General features: G+C 43.4%; 6 protein-coding genes across 6 annotated transcripts; 3 read left to right on the forward strand and 3 right to left on the reverse strand.

Moving 5' to 3' along the window:
- Positions 1-201: 201 nt before the first annotated feature.
- PV06_02863 (uncharacterized protein) lies at positions 202-864 on the reverse strand. The gene is made up of 2 exons (XM_016403601.1): positions 772-864; positions 202-716 (listed from the first exon to the last, which is right to left on the reverse strand). The coding sequence occupies exons 1-2, from the start codon at positions 793-795 to the stop codon at positions 393-395; spliced, it is 348 nt and encodes a 115-aa protein (XP_016267498.1). The 5' UTR covers positions 796-864; the 3' UTR covers positions 202-392.
- Positions 865-2,542: 1,678 nt separating this feature from the next.
- PV06_02864 (uncharacterized protein) lies at positions 2,543-3,238 on the forward strand (the record flags this gene model as incomplete). The annotated part of the gene is made up of 2 exons (XM_016403602.1): positions 2,543-2,910; positions 2,974-3,238. 2 exons carry the CDS (start codon positions 2,543-2,545, stop codon positions 3,236-3,238), a joined length of 633 nt encoding a protein of 210 aa, XP_016267499.1.
- A 1,397-nt stretch (positions 3,239-4,635) lies between these two features.
- PV06_02865 (uncharacterized protein) lies at positions 4,636-6,543 on the reverse strand (the record flags this gene model as incomplete). Its single annotated transcript, XM_016403603.1, has 3 exons — positions 6,002-6,543; positions 5,666-5,927; positions 4,636-5,597 (listed from the first exon to the last, which is right to left on the reverse strand). The coding sequence occupies exons 1-3, from the start codon at positions 6,479-6,481 to the stop codon at positions 4,636-4,638; spliced, it is 1,704 nt and encodes a 567-aa protein (XP_016267500.1). The 5' UTR covers positions 6,482-6,543.
- A 1,068-nt stretch (positions 6,544-7,611) lies between these two features.
- PV06_02866 (uncharacterized protein) lies at positions 7,612-8,990 on the reverse strand. The gene is made up of 6 exons (XM_016403604.1): positions 8,737-8,990; positions 8,669-8,686; positions 8,552-8,602; positions 8,459-8,492; positions 7,909-8,387; positions 7,612-7,844 (listed from the first exon to the last, which is right to left on the reverse strand). The coding sequence occupies exons 1-6, from the start codon at positions 8,839-8,841 to the stop codon at positions 7,746-7,748; spliced, it is 786 nt and encodes a 261-aa protein (XP_016267501.1). The 5' UTR covers positions 8,842-8,990; the 3' UTR covers positions 7,612-7,745.
- A 3,532-nt stretch (positions 8,991-12,522) lies between these two features.
- PV06_02867 (uncharacterized protein) lies at positions 12,523-13,857 on the forward strand (the record flags this gene model as incomplete). Its single annotated transcript, XM_016403605.1, has 1 exon — positions 12,523-13,857. One exon carries the CDS (start codon positions 12,523-12,525, stop codon positions 13,855-13,857), a length of 1,335 nt encoding a protein of 444 aa, XP_016267502.1.
- Positions 13,858-16,336: 2,479 nt separating this feature from the next.
- On the forward strand, positions 16,337-17,191 carry PV06_02868 (uncharacterized protein; the record flags this gene model as incomplete). The annotated part of the gene is made up of 3 exons (XM_016403606.1): positions 16,337-16,366; positions 17,018-17,100; positions 17,155-17,191. The coding sequence occupies 3 exons, from the start codon at positions 16,337-16,339 to the stop codon at positions 17,189-17,191; spliced, it is 150 nt and encodes a 49-aa protein (XP_016267503.1).
- Between the last annotated feature and the right edge of the window lie 8,795 nt (positions 17,192-25,986).

The following is a 25,986-nucleotide window of genomic DNA, read 5'->3' on the forward strand; positions in this document are numbered from 1 at the left end:
TTCCATATAAGAACACCAATCATATCTATTCGTAATTAGTGGTGAGGTGCTGCGAGGTTCAATAGTATATTATACCTTTAATCTTCTGGATGAGGTACGCACAGTATACATATTAAGGTCTCCTGCGCATAAAACTATACCTAGTTAGCGTTCCTCGCGAATAAACAACCCTTCACAATAATGTATACAAAGGGTCTAGGGTTATTTTGACTTGTTTAAGAGATATTATTCCTCTGTTAAAGATATGATGCCTACAGTCTCCCACTCTGACACTGTATAAGTTACTAAGCCTTGCGATTGTGTGAGAGTCAAAGACGCGACCCTTCTACTGAATCCGGTGATAGATGTTAGTAATGACAGTTTCCACCATTCCGGCTTGCCTTGTGCCTCTACTAATCCTTCTTGCCTCGCTTTTCCATGTGCAACATGCGCCCTGCATCATCTAAAAGTTCCTTCATCTTGGATTGATGGTGATCACCAGAGTTAAGACCTAAACCTTCACCCTTTTCCCCCTCACTAGCTGGTCTCCCTGACCCCATGCCATACTCATAGTCTGAAGCACGATTATCTTGATGACCGAATGTCTCTTTATCGCTCATGATGAAGCTTCTTTCGGCATCGCTTTCTTCTTTTAGGTCATGTTCAGACCCGAAAATATCGGTAGGCTTTTCTCGGGTCACATTACCGCCAGAACTTTGACGATTATTAGTATCGCCCTAAGAAAACCTGTGTTAGGTAGTAGTTAATTAATCTCTATAAAGAAATGCTTACTTTAATCTGGAATTTCTCAGCCATGAAGATATTGTGTTAAATATCACTTTGGGTGTGACTTCGCGTTTTGTTAAAGGTGTCAATAGAGAGAGGTATACTAATGGTGAGCAAGAGCGCCATTACTGATCTTTATACTTTACTGAGCATTCTTGTATCCGCTTTTCATCCGAATTTGCGATACAACGCCGAAAAATATTTTCTCAGCTGACGTGAAGAGTCATTGAGACGCTAACATTACACAAAGCATCCCGAATGGATCTCGTACGGACGGAATAATCACAAGGTTTAACAGGAGACTAATGAGTGAGCATTGACCCATAACAGAAGAAATGCTCTCTAGTTTCGCGCGAAGGTGCCCTCGCTCGAAGAAAAACTCGTACGAGTAAGCCATAGTTGACACTGGAGATAGCTAGGTATTGGACACCTCGTGGCTCTCCTGAACGAGTCACTATAGCACATAGAAGTAGGTCGAGTTATAAGTTAGCACACTGAAAGACAATTGTCTCTTATTAGCTAGGTATCATTATAGAAGTAAGTACTCTTTTCAAGATCAATTACCTATATTATAGAGAGAAAAGCAGCGGGTTCTGCCAAGGGTGCTATGATTGTCTGACGAGTACGCGAGAGATGTGAGTATCTCTGCTTTTCCTGCAGCGTAAGGAGCAATAAGTAGATAGAGAGGCATACAATCGATCAAATTTTGCGAGAATGATAGCGCTGTTGCGCGCCTAGTGTAAGCAATGAAGTGGGTAATGCAGTCCTAATTACAGAATTGATCTGGCACCCTGTGAATATCGCGGAGGTCTGTACGAGTATTAGGGAGCAAGGATAACTGAGCGGCGGAGATTAACAGGAAGTTACAAGTGAACGAGGACGTTTACAGAGATTACAGAAGTGTTAGACCTTTAAAGCATTATCAAAGGTACTCAGAAAAGGCTCCAAAAGTAAACCCGAAAATTGCGGCAGTGTAGGAACGAGAACAGACTACTACGTACCTAGAATTAAGAACTGAGTAATGATTTGAAAGCTGCGCATTGGATGTCGCCGTTCCGCAAGGTGCTAATCAAGAGTGAGGCTCATCCCTTTACAAAGGACATTGAATGCTGAATCCCCGCGGTCAATATTCTGAACAGAATGATGTGCTTATCGCCGAGCGAATATACATGGTATTGCTCATTAAGCCCATGTATCCAAATCATTCACACCAGCACGTGGCTTAATTTCAGAAGTTTCTTTGAGGGAAAGGCGAGCCTGGCGCTATTTCGAGGTGAAACCAAAGTCCCTCTTACAGTAATCAAAGACGTATAGTACTGAAATCACAATCAAGAAGATAAGAAAAGATATGGTGCAGTCCTTACGTACTACACTTTAGCCAAGTAGATATGAGATCGAGGGCCTCGGCTTTTGCGTGGTACCTCTGTCATAAAAGCAAACGCCGGAGCTTCACGAGTTTAGTATTAGCTAATCACCTTGAACGACGATCCTTTTCTCGGAAGTACCTAGTAGTGGGCGGTTTCTGAAACACTGCACATTTCCAAACATTCCTGTTTTGCGAGCTATGCCTCAAAAAATCTCGATGAGAGACTCCGATACCTTCAAAATTGACGCGCAACTCAGGAAGCGCCGACGATTCCGTCTTACCAAAGCCTGCTATCCATGCAGGCGGAGAAAGGTCAAATGTGATCTCAGCGAGCCATGTGGGAGCTGTAGTGTCCGTGGACACCCAGATTTGTGTGATTACACTATCCAGCCACTCACTTGCAATGAAGCAATGAATCACGCCCAAGATTTGGGCGTGAGGAGCATCGACTCCCAATGTAGCCACAACATATGGGCAAATTGCGAACGAGGCCAGGGGCTTTATATCGATCCTATGCCACCATACAATTCCAAGTTACATGTCGGACCCGACTCTCTGCCCCATCTTCTCTCTATATACCAAAGTCTGAATACTCGCCAGGAAGAACAACAAGGTCCGCGATCGGTGTCTTTCAATCGGCGTACAAACCCTCAAACCATTTTTGAGCTACTGTGTCTCCAGGATTCCAGCTCCGGGTTTCCGTTTACCAACCTATGGGGCCCTGAAGATGGACCCGAGAAGGTGCTCAGTGCTTTGCCAGAAGATGAAACCCTGTTAAGGTACGCCGGGCCACGACACAGATTCTGATGTTTCCTTCCTCCTCGGCTGCTAATGCATTCAAGTTGCTTCCGCTTCTGCCGGTACTCGTTGTTTCGGATTTTACCTTCGATCATCGACTTCCCCCGATTTGAGACTACATTGAACCAATTTCTCGAGAAAAGGTCGACATCTCTAACCGACGCATTGTCCAATCCCCCAGTTCATTGTACCCCTTCGTGGTTTGCCGTGCTCTTCGGCATCCTGGCTTGTGGCGTACAACTGTCATCCTCGCAAACAGGCTTGGAAGTGATGAAGGCTCGTGTATTTGGTAAGGCCATGCGTACATAGTACACGGCTTCGCTAAAGGTCCTCTTCTAAACGAAATGCTGACCTTTGTCGGTAACCTTTTAGCCTGCTGCTCCTTCCAGTGTCTGAAAATGAGTAACTTCATTTCATTCCCTAACATTGAGATTATTCAAGCTCTCATCATGCTGGTCAACTTTTTAAGAAATCAAGCAGATGCTGGAGCTTCTTGGTCCGTACTGGGTAAGAATGGACAGTGGTCTTTCTTTCTTTCTTTCTCAACATGGACTGCCATGCCTAATGCTGACGATACACAGGATTGACTATCCGTCTTGCACAGACTTTAGGCATCCATCGTTCACCGGGTCCAAGCATAATCACCAATCCAAAAGATCGAGAGGAGGCCTCCGTCGGATTATTTATTTGGTGAGCTATTGCCCCATTCTTGGTTAGGTATGCTCTGGGTTAATCTCAATGGGACTTCTTCAGGCGATCACTCATATGGCAGGATACATTGGTCTCTCTATCTTACGACCGACCACTGGCTATTACTCTCCTGGAAGACCTGCCACTTAGTTCGACCCCCGATTCGACCCAAGAACGCTTGTACAATTTCTCGGACAGCTGCCATCATCTGTTTGTGATAGCAAATAAAATCAGCCAGGCTCAAGACCGAGCCAAGGCCTCCGGGAAGCCTCTATCTCTGTCGACAATTTGGAAGTACAGGGAATCCATCAACCGAATCGAGACTCAGTCTTCACCGCACATGCGGAATATCTCTCTCTGTCTGAATCGAGATGACTATATCCAACACTACCTTTTCCTTTTTTTCTCAGATTCAGTTATGCTCTCTTTATGCCGCCCTGCGTTATTCACGAGCGATGATGGGCACGACAGCGAACTTGCACGACTTCATTTGGATCGATGTCGTTCCGTCTTACGCTCGTACTTGGAGCTTCTCAGGTTGAGCTGCCCGATCCGACGATCGTGGGTCTTCGTTCATGTCACCTTAAGCAGTGCCCTTACTTTGGGTCTTGCTTCATCGATCCGGAATGATCTTGACGACCAAGACTTTCTAGAACGATTCGTCGATGCACTATCGAAAACCACTATTTGCGCAAATGTGCCGGCGTACGAAAGTGCGTTGAGTCTTCTCCGTTCATGTTTAAGAAGCCCTGATTCTTCAGCAGAAGGAATCATTTATTACTGAGGAGACACGGGAAAATCGAGATCTTAGTTGAGAAATCAGATCACGGATGGAACCCATTTCGCCAGATACTTCCCCCCTTCCCACCCTGCAGGTCTTGTCATACCGCTCGCTCATGTGCCTGGAAACTTGTCACTGAACCACTATGGTGGCGTACTGTTCTGAAGATGTTGGATTCAGCACCTAAGAAATAGGGGATGTATGCACCTGGTCATTCGTTGAGTCAAAAGTTACATCAAGTTGTCTTTGCAAAGCCACTCTTGGAGCGAACTTGCGGGCCAAATTTGTAAAACATGTATGGGACAAAGGTGAATGTGACGCCAATCGACCCCAAGAGAGTCAAAGTCCAATGTACGCCCAAGTTCTCGTACATGGGAATAGACGCCTCAATGATTCCTCCAGAGACAACATACCGCACCAAGGTGATCATGGTCAAAGCACTGGCGGCATAAACCTCATAGGTGTCGATGAGATAGAGGTATGTCGAGAGGAAAACCGACAGGATCCCGAAACCGAACAGAACCGATGCGGCAATGGGGGACCAGATGGAAATACTAGCGTATGCCGTCCAGCCCATCCAAAAACACGAGATGGGGATGGCTGGTGCTCCTAGCATGGCGTACCACAGGAAGAACTCCGGTGGAAGACGACTGAGCTCTCCACTCTCTCGTGATTTCAAGTTGTTGATCTCCTTTTTGGCCCATCGGAAAACCAGCGGAGTCAGGACAACAGATGCGAGCGTGAGTCCAACAGCTATTCCTACAAATAACAAACCTGTGATACCTGGCGACAGTGAGTAGGTGTCCTGGAATACGTATGTGTACCCATCCAGAAAACCGAACAGCATGATGTATATCACAGTCAAATAGCCCGTCCAGAGCATAATGGTCGGTTCCTGAATAATCATCAGGAAGGGTCGTTTCAACGCCATCTGCATCCGCCTAGGGAAAGTGGCCTGGCTGTCGAGCTCACATGGAGCCTTGAAGCGGCCATCCTTTGTGATGCGTCGCAGATGGTGTGCTTTCCATTTGAGGAGAATCGACTCATATGTCTCCGGTTGAAAGAGAAATAGCGAGGACAAGAGTGTACCAGACATGATTAGAGTTGTCCATTCGGTCCATCGCCATGAGACGAGGTGTGACTCCGATATAAAACCACCAATGATCGGTCCCATGAGAGGGCCCATCAGCCCGAATGCTATGGAGAATGTGTGTCAGTAATCCTCTTAAATGCAGAGGCCGGGGAATCATGGCACTGTTCCATACTTGCAAAGATGGGAAAGGCAATCAATCGATGCAGCGGGTCCCAGAGATCGCTAATGGAGCCTCCAACTGTGGATAATGGCGCCTCGCCACAGAACCCTGCCAAAAAGCGACATATCAACTGTCCTTCAATCGAATGGGACAGTCCAGCACCCATGATGAAGAACATGTACAGTGTCAGAGAGCCCAGGTAGACTGGGTTTCTGCCCACGGTCTCGGACAGCGGCCCGGCAATCAGAGCACCAATGCCAAAGCCACACAGGAACTATAAGAGAAACAGAATCACGTCAAGTTAGTCAAAACTTCTTCCCAGGAGAGGATTGTTTGCGTCCGACTTACCAATCCTGTCGCAAGAGCCTCCACAATTTCACTGACCCGAAAGTCCGCTGCCGCTTGAGGAATGACGGCCGAATCGATTGAGGCTGCTGTGCCGACAACCAGGGCGATAAGACCAACGTTGAAGGTGTATAAGATGCGTTTCGTCCGCGACCAGTTGCGAGGACATAGAGGATCATCAGGGCCTTCGAACTTAACAAGAAAGGTCTTGGTAGGATGAGAATCGTCCTCGATGATGCCGGGAAGGGCATTCGCTAGCCTTGTGGATGTTCCATGGAGAGACTCCGAGGTCTCATGCAGATGCAATCCTTCATACTCGATATCTGATTGCCCCTGAGACGAACCACGAGAAGATGACTCTGACGCCTGATTCTCTACAAATGAGTGGTAATGGAGACTTGGATTTGGTCCCTTCTTTTGATGCTGCCTGGACTGGAATCGAAGGCGCGCTGCCAGAGCATGATATTGGCGATAAGTCTGCATATCTAAACACTTAGAGGTCGACTAAAGAACTGGAGGTTTAAATGTGAAAGTTTAGAGAAAAGCAATTGTGATGTGAGGGAAGTGACATGAGGACGTCTACTGGCAATGTGATAGATATATTTCTTCAGGGATCCCTTTCTCCAAAACTCTCTTTGGCCACTTTACGAGCATGCCTTACCCGTTCATGCATTTGACTGTTTAGTATAGTGCGCCCTACACTGGACGATTCGGAGCTTATACGACCTAGAGCAATTGACTGACTAACTAGACCAAATGATATCTGGCCGCTATAACGAACGAGTCTTACTTATCTCGGACTGTTTCAGTATATGCAATTATCGCTAACAACTTTGCAGCTTAAGGCCCACCTCTATGACGCAAATTAACGCAAATGCTACGCAGATAGGTCTCAGGTGAAGCTTAATGATAAAACAATTCCCGAGATATCTTCGTGAGCTAAACGTCACCCCTTAAAAACCAGCTGATGCTAACCTAACTTGCCCATCTAAAATCCGAAATGAGTGCGAGGTCGGTCCTTGTAACTAGTGCTTCCGGAGACGCCAGAATGTCAGCCAATCATCCTTGTTCCACGGCAAGTTCTTGGATAACCGAGTTTATCGGGATTTGAAATAACTCCTGTGGTGTTGAACAGTTAATATCATACTGTTACGAACAGGCCTGGCCTACAGGCCTGGCCTACAGGCCGTAGACAAAGCTGTGACGACAGCTGTTAACCCCACGAGGCAGGAAATACCGAGGAGAGCTCGGGGTGACTAAACCAGAGGTCACGTGATGTGACTAGGGGTGAGTCCCTGACTAGCTGCGCTCAGTTATGATCAGTAGTGATTAGGCTGAGCAACACTGAGCACCACTGAGCACCACTGAGCGCGAGGGAATATATGAACACAGTCATTACATAGCTTTACCACGTAGTTAACTTCGTTCACAATTATACCCATATGTTTTGGTTATAATCACTTCGCTTCTAGTATACCAAGCACGCTCAATATACTATACGCTCCCCGAGACATTGTCCCTCTTATACTTCCCACTTGCTAAGGGACCCTACGTGCAGTGACACCCTAGGTGGAGCGAAACATAACACATACGTAATACCATGATCATTAAGTCTACAGACCGGTAACAACGTAGTATGCATCAACAGGGGGGCATTGTATCATCAAGAATCTGCGAGGGATTCTTTGCTCAGGTAACCTAGGGAGACAAAGGCCTTCTGGCCATTCTGTCTGCATCTCCAAGCATTTCATGGAAGTATTCGGCCTTCTAACGCAGCTTTTCCAACCAGACTGTGCGACTCTTTTCTCAGAAAGGTCTTGTTAAATTCGACATATTTCTCAGGATCCTAGGTCATTAGCAGCGATGTTAGTAACAAGGGCAGATTCATTTCAATGAGGGGAACTTCATACACTCGAAGTCTCCCTTACACTCCTTCTACTCTCCAGTGCTTCAGCCCATTGTTTCCATGTCAGGACCTCCTCACGATTGAACCCTCGATATTCGCGCAGGATGAAATCACGCACTGCCCAAGGTGCAATAACCGCGTCGACCAGACTGAACTGATCTCCAAAGAAGTAGGGCCCCTTGACCTGAGAGGAGACGGCTGCCAAAGCATCTTTCAGATCCTGGAGGGCCATTGCTTTCTGCTCTGCTTCGTCTGACTGAGCTTGCAAGAGTCGAAAAAAGGGAGGAACAACGCTCTTGTTAATAAAATCAATCCAGATGCGTGCAACTCCTCTTTGATAAGGATCGGAAGGGGGCAAGATGGTGTCAGAGGCGGCATTGTCGTCGAAGAAGGCCTCTTCAAGATACTCGCTGACCACGATGGAGTCATGAAGTGGTCTGCCATGGTGTTGAATTGCAGGGACCAAGCCTTTCGGGCTGATTGCTGTAACTTATTGAGCATATGCACAATTCTAGTTCATCCTTTCTAGGTCTTATTGGACATAATACACTCACCAAGAAAATGCTCCTCCTTCAGGTATGGGTTGACCTGTCGGGGTTAGAAATCATGTTTAACCTGGTATTTGAAATCCTTCTCCTTCAGCTTACTTCATGATAGGTATATGGGATACGTTTTTCTTCCAAAGCAATCCAACTTCGCTAAATCCTTCTGTTAATCTCATACTTTCATCACGCAGATGTCTACGCTCAGAAAGTTTCGCTGACCTGAGTGAACGGGCAAAACTATATGTTACTCTTAGATATGTAGGTATGCTCTGGGAGTACACACTTACCCAACCCGCCCAGAATATCAAATCCTGCGGGGTCTGGTGACAGTTAACCGTACTCTTTGCTGCACCTGTTGCCGTGGCGTGGTAAATAGGCCCCTGATGTCCCATTTTTGACTTAAAGTGCGTATCTTTCTAATGCGACGCTGGTTTGGTATGCTCAAGAGTCAACGCAGAATGTTGCAAACTTTGTCGAGTCTTTAAGATGACAGTAAATTTCTGTGTCGGTTGGATCGGCAGCCAGACAGAAGCCTGAAACGACGGAAACCCGAATTTTAATCATGAATTACTGAACCGGGTCGTCTACCGCAAAGTTACATCCATTTTATGGCTGTCTTTAAAGCGGCTAGAAGTGGATCCAATACCAAAAAAGCCGGTCTCTCTGGCTAAGCTCGACCTGACAAATTTCATAATTAGTAAGATATGTTCGTTGAATCAGAATAAAGAGTCTACGATCTCCTTATTAAATTATTCGTGAAGAACGGTGCGACTAGTATAGCTGTGCAGGGAGGGCAGCTCTAATATAGTGATTCTAATCTGTCCACCCCCTTTATCCATAAAACGTAAACCACATGTCCAATCTGATTTTGACCTAACTTTTCCAGCCTTTAGAGCATTAAGAAACCCCTTCAGGGCATCTTATCTACTTGTTAAGCGCCGGCAACAGGAGAAACATAATCTCGGCGTCAAGTCACGAAAGTCTCTGCTACAATTGGAATGTTGGTCTGAGAAAGAGTCCCCGCCTTGATTAACGTCGTGCCAGGCATGCCTTTAGGTTAAGAATACAAGCTGCTTCCCTGTTCTGGTTAGTATGCCTTTTTGCGGGAAGGGAGCAACGTACCTCCACAAAAGAAGTGAGGATGCTTTTTTCTGGTGACCAGTCTAAGGCGTACCCAGTTAAATCCATCTGTCTCTCACCACTTTTAACGATTTAACGTATTACTATTTTCGTTTGGACCGTAGTAGTATCTATACATGACTTTACACACTCTCTCTCTATCTCTTTATGTCTACATCTTATATCACATTCTTAATAGTGTATATACATATTTATATTTATAACTCTTTAACTCATGCTAAAGACCCTTAAACTAAGACTTTAAATCTCTCCCACATTTTAAATTATCTATATCTTATGTGCTAACTATTTATTAAAATGTCTTAGCAAATTGACTTGTGGAAATATCTTCGCCAGCTTAGTTTTGCCACTCTTACCAGATTTGAGCTTTGGCTCGCTAATATATATATTCAGTAGTGCACCACCATTACCCGCTTCAGGAGAAGTTTGGCTTCAGCTTTTATAAACCGGTCAGACTGTGCCTCGGTCACGTACCACGCAACGATTCCGGGCTTTTCATCGGGCGCGAGGCTGAACTTAACGCTATCAAAGACATTCTACAGCCAGATGGCGAGTCTCCTCGGCAGCGATAACTGGTCCTAGGAAGCCCCGGCGGTTTCGGGAAGACATAACTAGCCATTGCCTACGCCTAACGCTGGCACTGAGCCTACGATTCGGTCCTCAGGTTCGGTGCGACCACGGAGATAACACTAAAGAGTAGTTTCAAATTGATCGCCAAGACGATCTTCGATATCTCGGAACCAGGAGTTCTCGAGGGCGAGCAGATTCTGGTTCATGACTGCCTCGAGGTCTTTCGAGCGGTTATATTGTCTCGACGTGCCGTGTTCGCTCGAAATAAGGCCAATGGGGCTAGGTAGTTTTCATGTAGAAGTTATAAGTGAAGTGCCAGTTAGACTTTAATTGCCCAGGCTATGTAGCATGTGACATCGCATGAAAAGAGATAGACGGTAGGGATGCAAGGCTTCTTTGGCAAACATAAATCTACGTTTTAGATGGCGGGTTAAAGGAGTAAACTATTGGTTGATGTCGGAGCATGTAATAGCCGCAGACGATATCAAGTTACGAATTCAGGTAGCTATCTGGGGCTAAGATAAGCAGGAAGGTAAGCCGAGTAACGTCTAACAGCATAACCTGTTACGAGGATGGTGTCCGTGCAGGAAATTTCCTACTGCTTCACTCTTCTGGAGTAAGTGGCATCGTTACACAGGAATTAATGGATTAAGCTTGTAAGGTGACAGTATTAATAAAGTTACATAAGCTTGTCAATAGTAGTTAGCAGAGAGATATCTGCGAGATCCTTAGTGCCGCCTTCTGTCGCAGTGTCGTTCGTGGGTGCAACCACGGATAGGCACCCTTTAGGTTGCCTTATCAGATAATAATGCCTAATATATCCTGAACCTTTCTTACCTTTCACTGATATCTTGGCGTAGAACCATGGTCAGGATCTTGTAATCACGTCCATTCTGGCACTGACAAGGGATAGTAGCTGTGACAGTAGAATTTCGCAGTCGCGGAGACAGTCTACTGTATTCTGAAACGTAGCTTTATTAAAGCGGTTAACGCGGTAGGCCACGAACGGGGGTAACACCACGAAACCTGTGTAGAATAGTATATCATAACTAATCAGGAACAGCAGATCCTTAATCAGACCTCTAATACCATATGCTAAGTAATACTACTCCTACCCACTAATAATAACTACTACCATAGCCCCTTTACCGGTAAACACCCCCTCACTAAATTAGTCCCCCTAATGCTTATTGTTATACTCTCTTACGCCATAAGTAAAGCCACAGGAGAAGACGTGATTCACTCACTCTTTAAGGATAGTAGGCATGGCGTACCACCATAGAGGGGACTGTAAGATGACTGTATCTGCTCCCTTAAGCTTCTCTTACTCCCTAACCACATCGTTAGTTAGAGAAGCTATGAAGTATGCTTAATATAAGGCCCCTACGACACGTAGAGGTTTGTCAGTAGGAAACGCGGGCAAATCCTCTCGATCAATATCTAATTTCTAGCCCATAGCGTACAGATCTGACACCTGCACTTCGTGCCCTTCACCCTGTAGCTCTTTGACCATGACATTACTCAGAGACGCATTAAGCGATTCTCGCCCAGGGTGCGCTAGAACAATGAGGACTCGCATGGCTGTCAATTTCTGAGAAATTGGCTTGATGTTGAGACGAAAGAATAGGGATCAGTATGAAAACAAGGTCGACTTGAATCTAAAATTTAACTTGATCCTGCCTTCGTCCTTGATATTATTTTGGTGACCTACCCTGTGCTTTTGGGTTAGACCACGACATAATGCCCTGATAATGCCACAATCCCAATGCATAATTATCTCAGCATGGTAACGTGTTTGAGGAAATTGACCAAGTACGACCAGAACTTTGTACAATGCTTTCAAAGCAAACATGGAACCTCAATTGATCCCGCGATATACCGACACTTGTTACGGTATCTTTGCTGTATTTGAGCTGGAAACTTACAGACATACGGCATGCACCCTGCACAAGCTGTCTGTGTCAATCATTCCGTGTCCGCGTACGCAGCACGTCACCAACACTCTCGATGTAAGATGCCATTGGCTTGATTTCTCAGCATCGTACCTCGCACGCACACTACCCCGCGATATTTTGATTTGTGGGGGGTCGATCATTTGCTGACACGTTCGGGTATTGCATTACGGCTTCGGGTATTGAAAGCTGGTCGTTTAAGCCTAGCCCTGACGGCAATTATAAATCAGACTGATGCGTCGTACATCGTCCATTCGCGGGGTATTTGCCGCTACGTCCTGTGGGAGTAGTGAAACGATTCTATATAAGTACAAAAATTCGGGCCAGGCACAGCTTTTCAGTTCTGCTAATACTTGCCCCTTCCTCGCCTCGCCATTGCTGCTGTACAGATCAATTCTCGCCAACGCAACGATGAGCGATAAGAAAGACATCCATGATGTGGTCATTGTCGGAGGCTCTCTAGCCGGCCTGCTAAGCGGTGTCCTTTTCAAACGACGCGGCTACAACGTTACGATCCTCGAACAGTTTCACTCTGATATCCGAAAATCACAAGCTGCCGGCATCGGTCTGACCGACCAAGTTCGTAAGCTGTTTAACAGTGCTGGAGTCTCTCTCGACGATGTTGGGCCTCCGATGAACCAAGTCCACTTTTACGACTCCGTCAATGGCAAGCTCGAGATCAAACGAGTTGAGCCATACCCGGGCGTTATGACAGGTTGGACTATCTTGTTCTACAGACTGCGAGCGCATTTCGACCGCTTCGTCACGCCGGTGTGCCCGCAACAAACCCCGAATGCGTCAGATTACCCTGACGAAGGCAAGGGGGTATACAAAACACAAGCCAAGGTCACATCAATCGAGTATCTGAAATCCGAGAAAGTAGTTCTCGTGCACTACGACGACCTCTCTACAAACACTTCGCACACTCTGAAAACACGCCTCCTCATCGGCGCTGACGGAGGTAATTCGACAATCCGCAAACTCCTCCTTCCCTCCCGTCCCGTCTTACGCAAGTACGCCGGTTATATGGCATGGCGCGGCATAATACCCCTTAATCAACTTTCTGCCCTAGCCAAAGACATCTACCAGCCCGGTATCGCGCCTGTGATCGCCAACCCTGCTGTGAAGGCGTATACCATGACCTACCCGATCCCCGCCGACGACGGGCGCTTCGGCGGGGACGAAACACTTGTCAATTTCGTCTGGTACGACTACTGCTCCGCAAACAGCCCGGTGTATGTCAAATCTATGACGGACGTTGACGGCAAAGTACACCGCTGGACGCTGCCGCCCGGGAAAATGGATCCGGATGCTTGGGAAGCTCAACTCGATGTCGCGCGTAAGACACTCCCGCCGCCGCTCGATGAGATAGTGGAGAAGATCTCAGATCGCCCGTTCATCACAGCCGTCAGTGACTTCATCGCGCCCGAGTGCGTGTTTCATGACGGGCATGTCGTACTGGTGGGCGAGGCGTTTTGCATGGCCAGGCCGCATTCCGGTAGAGCGACGAATGAGGCCGCCCGCCAGGCGTTACATCTTGTGGATGCGGTGGAGGGGAAAATTACCTGGAGGCAGTATCGTACGGAGGTCATGAACTGTGTGACATTGAATTTTTATTATTCGCGAATGTTTGGACTGTGGACTTTGGGAGGTAGGTTTGCCCAGTTATGGGCGGGTTTACAGTATTGGTGGGTTGGCTTTCAGATCAGATTGTTGGAGAGATTGTTTGGGAAGGTCATTCCATAGCGTTACGTTAGAAACAGATAAGCTATAGATATCTATATTATGGGTTACATGGTATCTATTAGATGGCTAAGGACCTCCCATGCAGAGTACTCCGCTAAAACGGTCTTTACAGGTATAGGCCTTAAGACACTCTTTTACTACCCCAGCTTAGCATTTATTTCTCTTTCTATTCTATCTAATAAGGCGCTCATTATTAAGGTAATCTCTAACGCCTTATTCTCTAGGCCTATTCATGTTATTATCTAGAAGTTAATATGGTAATAAGACTTAAAGAATATTAGGAATAGCCTATAGAATAAATAGATATTAAGAATAATCTATAGAATAAATAAAGTAATAACATAATAAAAATTAGTCTTTCTATCTAGGTACTCTAGTTATAGAACTTAAAGTATAAAAAAGAGAAGTTCCTTATATAAGAAGTCTATAATAATTATATGATTTCCCTAAGTTCTCTTAGCGTTATATACTTAGTAAATATACTTAGTATAAAGTTTTAAGATATTATTTATTCTTTATTTTATTTACTTATAATAATATCTCTTTTCTCTTTAGCCTTTTATCCTTAAAAAGTGATATATATTATACTAGAAAATAATAAAGATATCTTTTAGTAGCTATTAATTAGCTATAATAAGTATATATAGAAAACAGTATAAGTGTCTTAGTTATAATATTAAAATATGTAAATAGAAATAAGTATAGTATATATAGAAGTATATAATATATAATGTATAACTAAATAACTAAGTAATAAGGTAAGGCTCCTTTTCCTTAAGTATAAGTACATTATTCTCTAGTGACTATAAGCCCTAAATATATAATACTTTAATAATATTAATTATATTATAATAGAAGTAAATAGAGAAGCACTATATATTAACTATATTATTAACTATATTAAGTTATTAACTATTTAAAGTTAAAAATGTGAACTTATTAATCTATATAAGATTAAGTATACTATATAAGGCTAAGTATATTACGTAAGGCTAAATATAGTAAGACTATTAATTTATAATTACTAGTTTATCCTATTCTAAAGCCTTCTATATAGACCCTTCTTTACATTTATATAAGGAGATCTTTACCCCCCTTTATAAGCTTTTAATCCTTTAGCTCTCTAAGTTCTTATTTAGTTATTACTTAACTAGTTATTTATTAATAAAGACTTATTACGCTATACTTTTCCTTATTACGATATAACTTAGTTCTCTTAATAGTTTTACCTTAATTAAGTCCTTCTTATATCTAGTTACATAATTAAATATTAATAAACCCTTAAATAGTTATTATAAGTAAAAGAAAGAGTAATATTATAATAGATTAAAAATTATAAGTATTTAACCTATAATAGCTAATATAAATAATAAGTGAGAAAGATAGATAAGTGAGTAAGACACCTTTACCTAATTACTATCACATTTTATAGCTACACTTAATTATCACGTATTAAATTAGTTATAACTACTTAGATTTCTCTTCCTTAAATAAGGTTATAACTACTTAATAGATTCTAAAGTTATGTCTAGTATTACTATAAATATTATATTACTATATACTTATTTTATATTACTAACTCAAATTATCACTAGGCTATATTTCTTACTTTATTATAACCTACCTACTAGCACGACAAAACCCACCAGTAGGGGGCGAGAATCTAGGGGCAATAAGTTCCGTCGGTCTATTTTCCTCGATTTCCGCGCGGAACCCACCGGGCCTTTGCCCGGTTCTTCTAGCCGGCGGCCTCTTAAGATCAGTGACAGTAAATGGCCCGCTTTTTCTTCTTTCTTTGGCCTCCTCTCTTCTCGCCACATCACTAACCCTGAAAACCTGAGTTACCTAGGTGACCTAGTGAGGATCCCGCTCGAAACGAATGACTGAACACTTAATTCACTCGAAACTTAATGGGATTATATAGGGCCTTTCTCTAAACGTTATAACGCGGTTAACACCGCCACTATTATCCTTTTTATCTTAACTATAACGGGATAAGTAGAACATAGGTCGTCCTTATTAAGATAAGCGATTTAACTTAATGCTAAACGTTAGAGAGAGACTCTCCACGTTAACTTTTTCGGCCGAAGGTATTTATTCTGGTACCCTCTACTCCCCCCTAGGAGTCTTATAAAAATCGAATAAGAAGCTATGGAGTTAGAGTAGCTTATTACTCTTTATAGCTATTAACGGTTAAGGTTAATCTCGCGGCTAAGCCTTATTAATATTTAGGCCCCAATTATTTTTTTCCTTCCCGGCGCTCTTCACCGCTGCTGCCACCCCTAGGAACCCTCTTTTAATCATGTCCAAATATTTTAATCTATACCCCTAACCTAAGTTAAGCTTAGCGTCAATATTTTTAAGGTGACTGGGAATGTGGTAGTCTTATTAAGTTCGACCTAATAGCGCCCTTAACACTACCCCTCGCGCCCCATTTTAGTTAAGTCCTACCTCGAATTTTTTGAGGCTAGGCTCGTAAATGTTAAGGGAGGGGGATAAGTGCGATAAGGTAAGTAAGCACCCCAGGCTCATTAGTCATAATATCATCTAAACATAGGCGCCCACTATTCACTGTCACATGGTATAGGCAATCCCCCGATATTTAGTATCTATACCCGCACCTAGTCGCGCGCTATTCACTATAGCATAACACTAAGGGCCTCCTAAGATACACTATGAGACGCTTACGCGCGGCTTAGCGTAACTACTAAGCTAGGCCTCATATTTAAACCCCCTTCACTCGCTCTAACTAACCTTCTCCTCTTTCATATCTTCTCATTACTTAGGTAGGTTAAGCCCCTCAATCTTTGCGGGGCCTCCCCTCCCCTCTCTCCTCTCTCTGCTCACCCTCTTACTAGCCCCTCTTTTCCCTTGATCTTTTTAAGGTAAGGTCAGTGGGGAGTGCCTCGAAAAGATTAAGGCCCTTCTCACAGTACTCACAGTAAGACTGACTCAATAAAATCTAGCCAGCACCCTTTTAAATTGGTCTAAGATATTATCCGCGCCCAGCACTCCCTCTAAGTCCTCTCGGTCGAAAAAATTGACCGTAAGCTCGGTCCTTTTAATTCTCCCCTTGCCCGGCACCTCGCGCATTAAATAGTAAGTTCACAGTCTTTTGTTTTAAGGCGCACACGTGCTAACTCGAAAAAACAGAGCTAAGGCTAAGGAGTGGCGTGAGGATGGCTACGGCTGCCTGCACCGCCCGTCTATTAATAAGCACTTCACCTCAGAGAAGAAGCTGGGGTAAAGTCTTTTTTTTTGGGCCGTAGGGAAGCCTAACTAACTCGTTTTTTCTAGGGCAGTGCTCACTTTTGGCGAGGCAAAACCTATATAGCTATACGCACTAAGTGCTGATTATACTATCGCGGTAGCAAGGTAAGTCAGCTCAAAAAAGATAAGCCTCGTTAACCCCGAACTAACTCGTTTTTTTCTAGTTATGTCCTATAGCTATTAACGAGGTTATCTACAGCTATAAGCCTAACCCATTACTCGCGTGTGACTATCTAGTTAAGGTAAGTAAGACCTCACTTAAAAGTTTTGAGCGCGGACCCGAAAAACCCTAGTACACTTTACTTAAGGAGTGCCTTATAGTGTATAACCTTTACCCTAAAAGCACTAAGGGTAAGGTATGAGATTCTTAACCCTAGCCTCAAAAAAAACTAATGGGGCCCTATAGAATAGGGAGTGTGCCGGCTCAGTTAGTATCTATTGCCACAACATACTTAAGGTACGTAGTGCTCCAGCCTAGCCTCGAAAAAAACTAACCTAGCCCCCTAGTTCTATAAGATACTTATTTATAACGAAGATAATGCCGCTAACTAGGAGATAAGCCTCACTTTTACCCGGCTATACCTCAATTTTTACTAACGCGGACCCGCAGTTTTCAGTTGACAAATTAGTTATAAAGCTAAAGCGTAGAGGCTAAAAGTTTTCTCTTTAAAGGTACGGCCTAGGGCTCGTTTTTTTTGAGTGGCTATAAAGTTTTCTTAGGGCAGTACGCCTAGGGTATATTAAGGTCATTTTTTTCTGGCCTAATAGGATAACAAAGTAAGAAGCTTCTACTTAATTTTATTAAGCCATTATAATAAAGCTTTTACTTAACTTTTTTAAGCTAGTAGATAATAAAAAATACTAAGTCCTTAGTGGGTCTTCTTTTTCGGGGCTCCCGCGCCCGCCTAGATAAGTTTAAGGCTCACCTCAAAAAAAATGAGGCGCCATTATCCCTATTATCCTGTCTACCTAGGGTAGACAGCGAATAAAAATACCGCCTAGCTCGAAAAAATCGAGGCTAGCCTTATAAGTATCGAGGGTAAGTAGGGAGAGAGAAAGAGAAAGGAAAGTAATAATGATAAAATAGAATAAATATAGTGAAGGGATTAAAAGGAGATTAAATTAATTAAAGGTAAGTGATAAACTAGGCTAGAAGACCTCATTTTTAATTTAGCTCTTTACATAAATAAAAGATTAAATCCTATCTGTTACGAATTAGGCCTCTTATGAGGTCGCAGACAAAGCTGTGACGACAGCCGGTCGGCGTTAATACGTCCGAAACACGTGAAAGCCTAAGGGCGTGGTCACGTGGCAGGAGTGGCTCTCAGAACTCTAAGGAATGAGGCCACAGAGCCTAGGGAGCTACGGGCTCTATCAGCTCTCCTGGCTCCCACTACAGAGCCCTTGGAGCCGGAGAGAGCCCAAAGAGGTTGAACGGTTATATATACACGGTCGTTACATAGCTTTACCACGTAGTCAACTTCGTTCACGATTATACCCATACGTTTTAGTTATGATCACTTCGCTCTTATACTCGCTCAAGTACCGCGCTCTCAGTGACCTCGCCTCTTATACTTCCCGCCTATTGAGACCATACGTTTTGTGACACCCTGTGTAGAGCGAAACGTAACACTTTGATTACCTCTTGATCGGAAGTATTTGACACGATGTCCGCCTCGAACCCTAAATCAGTTCGTTCACCATTTCCAACTGGGTCGGTCCGCTCCAGCGCCCCGACCCTAGGCCCATTATTCTATAGCACCACCACTTAAGGGGGCTACAACAACAACAAGGATGATAACAAGGTTGATTCGTTCTACGGGGACCGTGCTAAGCTTAGGTTATTTATCACTTAGCTCATCGCGACCTTTAGGTTGAATCGAACTAAGTATGCCACTTAGGAGGATAGGGTCTTATTCGCAGGACTTCACATAAAGGGCTCGGCCTTTCATTAGTTTAAACCCATCATGATGGACCACTTAACCTTACCTTAAGCACAAAAGGACCTAGAGACTATTACAATCTTTGAGAACTTCGCTGTTTTCGTGGATCATATTAAACAGATCTTTGGGACCCCTAGAGAAGAATAAGCCGCGTCTTAGCGGATCCATCAGCTTAAATAGACGGGCTTAGTAGCTTAATACTATGCGCTGTTTAAGCGACTCTAGGTCAAGTTAGACTGGGAAGATAACGCGTTCGCTGCAGCCTTCTACACTGGATTAAAAGACGCCGTGAAAAAAGAAATGGGACCAGATAGACCTATGGACTATAAAGGACTGGTTAACCGAGCCATCGAAATCGATAATTGACTCTACGAACTGAACTTGGAACGCAAAGGTTACCGCGGAAAGACTAGCGGCACGTACTATAAAAGTAGCCGCCCAAGCTACCAGTCTTATAGTGACTCAATGGACCTTAATGTTATGGAATGAGGCCAGTTCTCACGGCTGAAGGGCCGCTTCTAGCGTAAGGGGCCATTTAATAAAGAGTGAGAGCGACGAAAAAAAGAAAACCTATGCTATAATTATGGAAAATCCGGACATAGGGCTAAAGAATGCGGTATAAAGCCCATAGAACTGCACATGATGGAAGAAATAGCCGGTATTAGAGAATAAAAGGCTGACACTCTAATGAAAGTATCAGAACTTAAGCGCCGATTGGAAATATTCGCGGAAGGTGTTAGCAAAGTATGCCGCCTATATGACAAGAGGCAGCGGTACTATTAGACTCTTCACGACTCCTTGGACAAGGAGGATACTATTAAAAAGGCTAGCCGCGCCGAGAAAGCACAGAAGGGGATGCCTAAAGGGACCTAGGTGAAGGGAGTGACTCCACTACTACTATCGGAACATGGTAAAGAGGTTGCCACGACCGTGGGAACCTTTCCTGACCTAAAGGAACAGGATAAAGAAGCTAATAATAGGACCGACGATAAGGCTGCACACACACTCTTATCCTGAACTACTTACTATAACGACCACTGCCCCATTTATCTTTCCGATAAAGAGAGATTAGGATGGTTTCCTCACGAAAGAAAGCGTAGAAACCGTCACGATAAGGCACGAAAGATAGAGAGCGCTGACTAGGAAGACCCTGAGGAATTGGCCATAATGGAAGCCGGAGAGCCTTCACCGTGGATTGCAGATACTAAGGCACCCGACGACGAAGACGAAGAATTCGTCCTCATGGAATTAGGAATTATAGCTGCTGCAGGGCAATAGATAACGTTGCCACATACTGATAAATATCGGGTTATATTAAACTACGACAGTATCACAGTACTAGTAATAAAGTACTGAATAGATGTACCATGCACACAATATTGCCGTGCCGATTGCACGACAGTACACAGAAGGATTAACCCATGGGGAGACCCCGAGATCAGGGAGGACCTGGTTCCTATCACAGCGTGCGAGAGCTTAACATGTACCACACCGGTACACACGCACGATATGCTAGGGGAAGACCGTTATGAGTTCCCGTTTAAAAGAAAGAACGGACCAGACTAGGGCTCTGAGAACTCCAACTCGCTATATAACACCGTGTTATTTCACGGCTATTATTATGCAGTCGTTGAGACCACTAATTGAGTCTACTATAAGGAACAGGTGCCAGGAATCAGGTCGGTAACCAACGGCTACCGCCTAGATCACACCACAGAATAGAAAGAAGCATAAGAAGTTCCCATATGGCGATGTTTTGAGTATAAGGGCCTTGAACCTCACACACATTAGACCAGCACGAAGTTACCATACTTCTTTCCGTTTAAGGAAAAGGAAAACCTCACACCATGGGAGATTAATCAAGACATTACAGGGTATTATTACGAAAAGGAGAAGACACCAGGAGTAATGATAATCAGTACGCACTACTAGTTAACCACACTAACTGAAAACATACGATTCACGCCTTATAGCAACCCCAATTAAAGGTAGAAGATAATGGCTCTTAACATGTGTCAAGATAAGCTATGCCCGCATAGAAGAATATATACATATGAAGTGTATAGGAGTGGGACGCACTACTCACTTAACGACGACTTAAATGAAGAAGAAGAGTTTATAATGGTTAATTCCCCGGATAAGGAAGATGACCCGGTTAAGTTCATCGTGCGAAGTATGACTAAGACGTATCATGTCATTATGACGTTATACTGAAAGCTAGTTCTGTGCTAGTGACCACACTATCTATATAACGCACAGCACTACTATGCTGTGTTCGATCCGGAAGTGAGGCTAAGAACATTACGCACAATATAGATTAACCTATGCAGAGACATGCAGTGCCTATTTACGCCAGCATTGCATGCGCACAAAGAGGGAAGCACGGAAAAGATGGACATTGAAATACCGCCAGAAGTTCTCCAGCGAATTTATGGAAAGGAGAATGCGGATATAAACGATATACCAAAAAACGACGGAGAGGAGTCCTCTTAAGGTAAAAGACCTCTCGACGGAAGAAGCCTTAGGCTAGACAATTTAACATGATACAGACTCAGCGTTTAACGCCATTGGTCTTTAGCGCTAAACTAGCTGATAAGCCTATATAGGTAATGATTAACTGTGGAGCTAATCGAGACTATATATCACTAAAGGTAGTAGCAAGATTCGAAATACACGGGAAAAAACAACTATATTCATTACTTATGGCAGATAGGACACCGGTAGAGTACGACAGTAAATGGATACGGAAAGAAATCCGGGACACTTAGTTAGAGATTGGTGATCACTGTGAAAAGGTCGACATTAACGTGATGCTAACTAAGTACGATATAGTTCTAGGGATGAAATGGCTTCAGGAACATAATCCAGAGATAAGCTGGAAAAAACGAACCTTGTCCTTCCCGAATTGCAGTCATGAAAAGAGGAAGTGAAAGAAACGATTAACTTCTGAAGTACCTCTATAGAGGGCAGTATAGGTATAACCTAGGAGAAGGGCCTTAGACAGTATGGAAAAGGTAAGTCTACCTAAGGAATACAAGGATTTCAAAGACCTCTTTAGAGAAAGAGAAGGGTTAGTAGCACTACTAGAACACTAATCATAGGACCACGAAATTACGCTCGAAGATGGAAAAGTACCTAAGCATAACAGGTGACTTAAGTAACTATCTAAGAAGGAAGAAGATTTCCTTAAGGAGTACATTAAGACTCACTTAAAGAAAGGCTTCATCAGACCATCCAAGTTATCCATAGCACACGGAGTGCTATTCGCCCCAAAAAAGGATGGATCTCTTTAACCATGCATTAATTTTCGACCACTTAATGCGATCACGAAAAAGAATCGGTATCTGTTACCCTTAATTAAGGAACTATAGGACAGACTTCTTAGAGCAAAATACTTCACCGCAATCAATATACGAGACATCTACTACTAAGTACGGATGAAGGAAGGCTATAAATAGATGACTACCTTCAAAACCCGTTTTAGACTATATGAATATTGTGTCATGCTGTTTGGATTGACTAATACGCCAACATCTTTTTAGGAATTAATTAATAACACGCTCTGAGAATATCTTAATGATTTTATAACAGCATACCTAGATAATATACTTATATTCTTGAAGACATACGAAGAACATATGAAATATGTTCAAAAGGTTCTTCACAAACTAAAGGAAAAGGATTTACCTGTGAAACTGAGTAAATACGAATTTCACAAATAACGCATCCACTTCTTAGGCCACATTATATCTAACAAGGGTATTGAAGTGGACCCCAACAAGATAGCGCCAATTCGAGATTGGCTAGAACCTAAGAATGTTACGGAGGTACAAGCCTTCGTGGGACTACTTAATTACTACCGAAGGTTCATTAAGGGATTTTCGAAGATCGTAGTGCTATTAACGAACCTTACTAGGAAGGACGTCTTATTCAAGTTTAAACAAAAATGTAAAGAAGCATTTAACCGCCTTAAGAAAGCCATTATGACGGCGCCAGTACTTGCGATATATGACCCTAAGCTAAAATGCTAGGTGGAGATAGATGCATTAGATGGAGCAATCGGAGCCCGCCTCACGCAAAAGGGACTAGATAGTAAGACTCGTACCATTGCATACTACTCAAGAAAAATGATAGGGCCGGAATTGAACTATGATATTCATGACAAGGAACTACTTGCTATAGTCGAATGTCTTAAGGAATGAAGAGTATATCTTAAAGGTGCTAAGTATTAAATTCAGATCTACACTAACCATAAGAACTTACTGTACTAGACAACAACAAAAGAGCTTAACAGAAGGCAAGTTTAATGGGCAGAAACACTTGCACTATATGACTTCTAGATACACTATATTCGAGGAAAAGAAAACGCTGTGGCAGATGCGCTCAGCCAATAGCCAGACTATATGAAAGACATCAAACCAGAACCCATGGCGATACTCAAGGAAAGGAATGGCGCCTTAATATATGCGACACCAGAAATCCAGGTGCTGGCATCCATGGAAGTTGAGCTAACAGAAGAATAAAAGAAAGAAATCATTAAAGGACGACACGATAATAAGTTAGTAGGACACCTAGGTATTAAGAAAACACTCGAGTTAGTCACGAGGGACTTTACCTAGAAGGGAGTTAGGAAAGACGTGACGAACTATATTAAGAATTGCGATACATGCCACAAAGTAAAGTATACTTGACATAAACTATATAGATTACTCTAGACACCGATAATACCAGGAGAAGCATGGCACGCAATTGCGCTGGACTTTATCACTAAGTTACCTAAGTCTAAAGAGCCCCTCACGGGTGTAGACTTTAATAGTATACTTATAATAAACAATATCCTAACAAAATACGCACATTTTATCCCATACAAAGAATTATCAACAGCAGAAGAATTGGCTTACACTCTTTATAAAAACATTATCAGTTAACATGGGATACCATTAGAAATACGCTCGGATCGAGACAAACTATTTATATCACAGTTTTAGCAATCTTTAATGGATCTCACAGGAGTCCATTAGAAACTATTAATAGCGTTTTATCCACAGAGTAATAGGCAGATAGAGAGAACAAACTAGACACTGGAACAATATTTATGATGTTATGTTAATTTTTAATAGAATGACTAGGTATCGCTACTACCTATTGCATAGTTCGCTTACAATAATAGTACCTTAGTTATAAGAGTTTCACTATTTTATGTAAACTACGGATATCACCTAAGAATGGAGAAAGACGTAAGAGGCGTCAAACCGATTGCAGAAAAAGTGGTAATCTCAGTCGAGAAGTTGCGATCCTTACACAAACTCTTAAAACAAGAACTTGAAAAAATATCACAAAAAACAGTTAAAAACACAAATAAACGAAGATCTGAGGGACTAGACTTTAAAGAAGGGGAGGCAGTCTACCTTCTCAGAAAAAATATCAAAACATAAAGACTATCTGATAAACTGGATCACACTAAGATCAGACCCTATAAAATTAAGAAAAAACTTAGACTAGTGACATTCGAATTGGAACTACCTGGGGGAATGAATGTTTACTTAGTATTTCATAAATCACTTCTTGAAAAGGCACCATTAAACGCTAAACTGGGACCGGTACTAATTCATGAAGAAACCTAATAGCCGATGTGGGATGTGGAATGTGTCTTAGACCTTAGAGTCGAGAGGGGACGACGATTCTATCTGACTAAGTGGTTAGGATACGATAATTTAGAAAACACATGGGAACCAGAAGAACACCTTACCTAGGCACATGGTGCGGTTCAGCAGTTCCACTAAAGCCAGCAAAATCAAAATCCACCATTAAGTTATCCCATACGAAGGGCTCGGATAAGGAGAAGGCTACTTGGGACTCTGGGGCGGTAGACCCCTTTATCTCATCTAAAGCGTCCAGAGCCTCTGCCTCCTGAATCAACATCTCTAACTGCCTAGCAGTTAACTTATCTAACCGCTTATCTAGCTTAACTTCCTTCTCCTAAGCCGAAGCCAGTGCCGCGAACGCTGATACCGCCGCAGCGGCCAGACGGGCGACCTCGGCCCGCTGATCCTTCACAGATTTCTTTAGCGCCTCTTTCTGGCGCTCTAAACTGTCGAACTCGGCATCCGAAAAATAACTATCACAATATTTCACATTTAACGTAGTGCAGTTATTACACTTCGCATAACCCTTGATTATGTAGTAAATAAGGTTCTGCTCATGACAACGAGAATAGCGACCTATGTCTAGATACTTAACCCTGAGGGATTTGATTCGTTTCGCGGTGTTTGAACGGCGAAGGGTGGAGGAGTCAGGACGTTTTCGCGGACGGTGCTGTGGCATTGTGAGTCATGGTTAGAAGCGTGAGAAGGAACCACGCGATTAACGGGGACTAACTCACCTTATGTATGTTGCGGACAACGAATAAGTTTAAGGAGGGGGAAAGTATTACGAATCAGGCCTCTTATAAGGTTGCAGACAAAGCTATAACGATAGCCGGTTGGCGTTAATACGTCCGAAACACGTGAAAGCCTAAGGGCGTGGTCACGTGGCAGGAGTGGCTCTCAGAACTCTAAGGAATGAGGCCATAGAGCCCAGGGAGCTGCGGGCTCTATCAGCTCTCCTGGCTCCCACTATAGAGCCCTTGGAGCCGGAGAGAGCCCAAAGAGGTTGAACAGTTATATATACACGGTCGTTACATAGCTTTACCACGTAGTTAACTTTGTTCACGATCATACCCATACGTTTTGGTTGTGATCACTTCGCTCTTGTACTCGCTCAAGTACCGCGCTCTTAGTGACCTCGCCTCTTATACTTCCCGCCTATTAAGACCATACGTCTTGTGACACCCTGTGTAGAGCGAAACGTAACACTATCATAAAAAGAGACTATTAGTGTAGTGATAACACATTAAATCTTTAGGTCTATAGAATTC

This window comes from Exophiala oligosperma (assembly GCF_000835515.1).
Source record: "Exophiala oligosperma strain CBS 72588 unplaced genomic scaffold supercont1.2, whole genome shotgun sequence".
Classification (NCBI taxonomy): Eukaryota; Fungi; Ascomycota; class Eurotiomycetes; order Chaetothyriales; family Herpotrichiellaceae; genus Exophiala; species Exophiala oligosperma.

Bases quoted from the DNA above. Each gene is read 5' to 3' on its own strand.
- PV06_02863 (XM_016403601.1), bottom strand. From the start codon at position 795: ATGGCTGAGAAATTCCAGATTAAA. The intron at 717-771 runs GTAAGCATTTCT...AGGTTTTCTTAG, and splicing joins CTGAGAAATTCCAGATTAAA to GGCGATACTAATAATCGTCA.
- PV06_02866 (XM_016403604.1), bottom strand. From the start codon at position 8,841: ATGGGACATCAGGGGCCTATTTACCACGCCACGGCAACAGGTGCAGCA. The intron at 8,493-8,551 runs GTAAGCTGAAGG...TAACCCCGACAG, and splicing joins TCCCATATACCTATCATGAA to GTCAACCCATACCTGAAGGA. The intron at 8,388-8,458 runs GTGAGTGTATTA...AATAAGTTACAG, and splicing joins GAAGGAGGAGCATTTTCTTG to CAATCAGCCCGAAAGGCTTG.